Source organism: Arachis ipaensis, chromosome B3 (assembly GCF_059453495.1).
Source record: "Arachis ipaensis isolate K30076 ecotype BB chromosome B3, ASM5945349v1, whole genome shotgun sequence".
Taxonomy (NCBI): Eukaryota; Viridiplantae; Streptophyta; class Magnoliopsida; order Fabales; family Fabaceae; genus Arachis; species Arachis ipaensis.
This window is the reverse complement of record NC_142438.1, coordinates 108416-113734: the sequence shown is the minus strand read 5'-3', so window position 1 is coordinate 113734 and position 5319 is coordinate 108416. Positions and strand designations below refer to the sequence as shown.

At 36.6% G+C, this 5319-nt stretch overlaps 1 protein-coding gene across 1 annotated transcript; it reads right to left on the bottom strand.

The window, feature by feature from the left end:
* Positions 1-1160: 1160 nt before the first annotated feature.
* Positions 1161-2862, bottom strand: LOC107629496 (GDSL esterase/lipase At1g74460). Its single transcript, XM_016332307.3, has 2 exons — positions 2295-2862; positions 1161-2215 (listed from the first exon to the last, which is right to left on the bottom strand). Exons 1-2 carry the CDS (start codon positions 2727-2729, stop codon positions 1484-1486), a joined length of 1167 nt encoding a protein of 388 aa, XP_016187793.2. The 5' UTR covers positions 2730-2862; the 3' UTR covers positions 1161-1483.
* Between the last annotated feature and the right edge of the window lie 2457 nt (positions 2863-5319).

Sequence of the window (5319 nt, the reverse complement as noted above, 5' to 3'; positions counted from 1 at the left end):
TTCATTGAAGAAGAAGAAGAATGTTTTCTGTTTTCTATTTTTATAATTCAGGTTATTATTTTGCTTTCAATTTTTATTTTTGGTTTGATTTTAGATTAGTTTAGTTGGATGTCGATTTTCTGTTATTAGATTTTAGGAAATGGTTATTGTTGTTGGTTTGATTTTGTTTTTGGTTTGATTCTGGATTGCTTCTACTTTTGTTTTTGCTTTTGTTGTTGCTCTGATTTCATTATCCATTGTTGTTGGTGTTGTTCTTCTAGTTGTTGTTGTTTTAATGTTGTTGTTGTTTTACTGTTTCTGCTTTTTGCTTCTGCATTCTGCTTTTGCATGCTTCTGATTTTGCATTATGGGAAAGAAGGAGGAAGAGCATTTTCGTCGGAATAACGATTTTAAGAAAAACTGAAACCTTTGGGATTATTTTGTAGCGAAAAAAGATTGGAGACTAAAAAAATTTTTAACCCCTATCTTAAGGACTAAAATCGTATTTAACCCAAAAATAAAATATATATTTGGTGTAGAAACTATAATACTTTATGTGAGAAACACGTGGCATTATGTGTATATAGTATATGTTTTTGCCTAGCCTTTCAAAAAGATACGTAAATATAAAGAAAAAAGAAAATTGTTCATTGCAAGCCGAAGTTTGTTGCATAATTATATATATTATGAAAAAGGTAAAAATTCATCAATTGAAAATCGATAAATGATAATTTAATAAATATATTATTTAATCTAATAATTTTTAATTATTAACTTGATATAAAAATAACTATATGTGAGTGGTTGTCACCCTAAGAAAATTCTTAGAATCCATAATGAATCCAAATGGTTTTATGTTTATTCTGTGTAATACAGGTCAGTTAATGTCATCATGCATCTACAGCTTCTCCAACACACTAATTTGCTTTTTGTGTTCAGCGGAGAAATTAAGTAATCAATGAAGTCGTGGGAACAGGACATTTGCCCCCCCTGCTTTCCCTAATAGAACGGCCATTACCAAATCATGTCTTAGAAAGTCTGATACGTAATTACAATCTATCCCAGCAAGTTTATGAAATTTAATTGCTAATGGGATTGATAAAATTTTTTATATTATAGCAGTAGTGAATAAGATCAGAAACTCGTTATTCATGTATGGGGTGTTGCATCAAATTAAAATATATGTAAATTGTAAGGCCATTTTTTAATAAAGAAGGTGAAGAATACAACTAAAGGTGACCCATGATGCATAAAATGTAATAGTAGTGATCATACGATTATATTACATGAGCACACAATAATACACCCGTAAGGCAGTAACAAAACCTCGATCCTGATTTAGACATCTATTTCTGGACCTTTACTCAATCAGTCATATCAAAGAGATCCACATTGCACTAATTAAAGCTAATTCCTAATGCGATAAGCTGTTTCTCTTACAGTTAATCATCTTTGTTGAAGCTGAAACGCAAACACAAATTATGAAATAGTTTGGGAAAAGCAATCAAATAGCAGGGGAAGGGGAAGGGGAAGGGGAGGATGAAGATTGATTAAGACGCAAGAAGCCGAACTTTTTGATAAGTTCATTGGCTATGAGCTGGTTAGCACTGTCTGTGGGGTGGTACTCATCCCAGAATACGTACTTGCTTCTGTCTTTGCAGAGCCTTGAAGCTGGTAAACAGGTGAGAGCGGGTCGTATCCTCCCAAACGAGCAACAAGGTGAATCTGAGTTTTCAAAACCATACTTGTTTGGGTTGGAAATGACATCGTTGACAACATCATAAGCATCTCCAAATCTGAAGCTTGAATTGGCAAGTTGTTTCCCCAAGTCGTCCATCAATTTGGCGGCAGCTTTGTTGAAGCTAAGGGCCAGGGTGTTGGTTCTGTGTTGGCAGCCCCCGGAGGCGGAGGACGAAAGCACCCTCTGAAGGGGGATGCAGCCCATTGGGCCCAGCCCAAAGACCATCAGCTGCCTTGCACCCAATGCGTGCAGAGCCGTGAGTTGGCCTCTCAGTGTTTGTATCAGGTATTGTATGAAGGTGTCATCATTGTAAGTCCATGAGTCCCTGTATACGGGCATCAAGTAGTTGTTTATGAAGTCATTGCTGCCCAGTGCAACCACATACCTTGCTTCCTTGAAAAACTTGTCTGCCTCCTCTTTCCCGATTTTCTCTCTTATTAGTTCTTGTGTCCCCTCGAACAGCTCAATTTGCTTGTAGAGAGAGAACCTCTGAATCTGCGATGCAAGAAGCAACAATCAGTAATTATATATGAGTGAGAATATAATAATTCATCCATCCATCCATCCGTCTTACAAAATAGGTGCCTGTGTCATTCAAAATGCCGCCCCCTCCAGAAGCATAATTGAGGCCATTGTGCAAAATATCATCTTCTGTCAAGGATGGGTCCAAGAAAGGAGGAGGCCTTGGAAGGCCCATTTGATCCCCAATGATATCGGCAACAGTGCGCCCATTGGAGAACCTGCCATTCGGGAGCCCGTTTCCGAAATCAATGCCGTACCACGGCAAGCTAGCCTGAGCGAGGCTCTTGGACAGGTACTTGTTGTTTCCAACATCCGACAGTGAGTCCCCAAATATGAATTGCACTGTCCTGCACTCGCATCCTTCTAGCACTACGCTCGCTGCTACTACTATCACACTCACCACCGCCACCACCAACTTATTCTTCATCTTTCTCTCTCTCACAAATATTGCATGCTTAGTTAGGACCTTTTCAATATATATGAACATGATGATGATGACGTCCACAGCCAGATATAGATCAGATTGTTGGATAAACCAACTGCAACTATATTACTACTCATTCAAACCTACTGCAACTACCCCGGCCCCGCCTCGGATATCATCCTATCATATTCATCTAACATTCACTCATACTTTTTAATTTGTTAATTATGGTAAGTGCACCCAACTCCCACACCCCTCCCCCATTGCTTCCAAAACCTCCCTTCTTTTTTAGATAATCGTCTACAATCTTGTTCAACCATGCATAATCTGTTACGTTGGAGTGTTGGACCAAATATCTTCTTAAAATGGGCCACTGCGCCATTGCCTTTATATAGTTCAGCAGCGCATATTGTGATTTTTGCTTTTCACCGGAATCGGAACCCATTTTCTTTCTAGCAATTTCTCTTTCTTTCCCTTAAAATTTGTTCAACTATTGTTTATAAACTAGTTATTGATTAAAAAAGAATTGATTTCCTAAAAGATTATTATTATTATTATTCCAGAAAAAACGTAGCAGCATGATATGCGTTAAAATTACATAAATTGGAAGCGAGATAAACATAATCTATATTCAAAGTTCCAAGTGTTAAGTCCAAATTCCATGTCAAATAAATAAATAAATAGCGTTAAGTCGTCCAAATTTAACTCTAGGGATTTAAGTTCAACATGTTGGTGGCAGAAATCAAACCAAGAGTTAAACCAAAAAAAGAAACAAAAACAAAATAAGCTAATATATTAAAATTAGTCATCAAAGTCAGCTATTAGTATAAAATACATGTTGGAATACAAATATACATTGAAAATAAATTAAACCACACATGTATTTATACATAAATACATTAGTGACTAATTTTAGTAGCTAATTTTAATATATAAATAGCATTTTTATAAGCGAATATATATGAATGTATATTTTGTTGAGATTATATATGAAGACACTAACAGCTCAAAATAAGCTAACATGCAAAGTATCAATCTCTACTATTCTCTAGCCACTTAGCTTAATTACTTACAAAAAGCTAGCTCAGCTAATGCTGAAACTAACTCATCTACCAACAATAATAACCACACCTTGGATTCATATTCTTAGTGATATATATAGATAGCGCAAAAAAGCTAACAAGCCAAGCTAGGGTAGGATATATACCTGCCTAAAAGGGTTTGTTAAAGTGAGAATGAGGATCATGATGTTGGTTGCTCTGGCTGCTTGCTCCTCTTCTTGTAGTTGGCTTTAAAGCATGCTTGTCTTAGCCTTTTGGTGTGGTCTCCAGTTGCAAGTGGGGAATTTCCTCCAACAAGCTCTTCTCTCTCTCCAAAATGTGAATGGCACTCCTTATTCTGCTGCTCTCATCCTCATCAACTCCCTTCTGCTGCTGCTGCTGCTGCTGCAGATTGTTGATTAGGGTTTGAAGACTCATGAGCTTCCTGTGAGGCCACCTCTGAATCCCTAAGTCCCTCCACCTTCTCTTGAGATGTATGAGACCCACCTTGAGGTGTCTCGACGCTTCTGCTATGGGCATGTAGAAGCACTCAGAAATGCTCTTCCTTTTTAAGCCCTTCTTACCCTTACCCTTATCCTTGCTCATTTCCTTCCATGCATTATCCACGTATTCATTCTCTGCATTATCACTTTCTTCATCACAACGCTCTACAACATCCATATCAAATCAAACTTAGTTAAAACCAACCAACCTTGCATGCTACTTATATTGGATGAGTGGGAAGAGGAGGAGGAGTAGTAGCACTAGCATCATATAAAATGTCATGAAAGTAACGAGACTCCATCATCATAGGGCGGGACCCAATCTACTCCATCGTACCCACGGTTACCGTCGGCATAATTTAAACTAAATTTATTAAGTTTTGTAGGTTCTTCTTTTTCGAATACAAGTGGACATACACTTTCTTTTTCTTCTTCTTTCGTTATCTTCGTCTTTTTTTTCTTTATGTTCCTTTTCCTTTGTTATCGTCGTAATCATCATTTTCTTCTTTTATGCGCTTCTTATTATCGTAGTCTTATTCTTCCTCTTCTTCTTTGTTATCGTCGTCAGCTTCATCATTTTCTTGATTTACGCGCTTCTTTCTTTAACATTGTTGTCATCATCGTTGCTGTTACTATAATCATTGTCGTTGCTACCGCCACTTCTTCTTCTTCTTCTTCTTCTTCTCACTTCTCTCTTTTTTTCCTTCTCGTACTCTTTTATTATTATCGTCGTCGTCCTCGTCGTTTTCATCTTCTTCTTCTCTCAATCAATGAAATACACATATCACATAAATTTTGGTATACAAGACAAAAATCTTGGAGCATAGCACATAGATTTTGATGTGCAGTACATAAATTTTTAGAAGACTACATACCAAAAATATTGACTCACCCAGTAAATAAAATACATTGACAACAAAAGTTTATGTGCTAGATGTAAATATTTGTATACTATACCAATGGAATACACACAACATATAAATTTTGGTGCAAAAATCTTAGTGCATAGCATAAAAATTTTGATGTGCAGCACAAAATTATTTGGAGGACTACGTACCCAGAATATTGACTCATCCAACTAACAAAATATATTCGTAGCAAAATTTTGTG

What these genes read in the sequence shown, in the direction of transcription:
- LOC107629496 (XM_016332307.3), bottom strand. Translation starts at nt 2,729, where the DNA reads ATGTTCATATATATTGAAAAGGTCCTAACTAAGCATGCAATATTTGTG. An exon ending in ATGACACAGGCACCTATTTT is followed by an intron (nt 2,216 to 2,294) that starts GTAAGACGGATG and finishes CTTGCATCGCAG; the next exon opens with ATTCAGAGGTTCTCTCTCTA.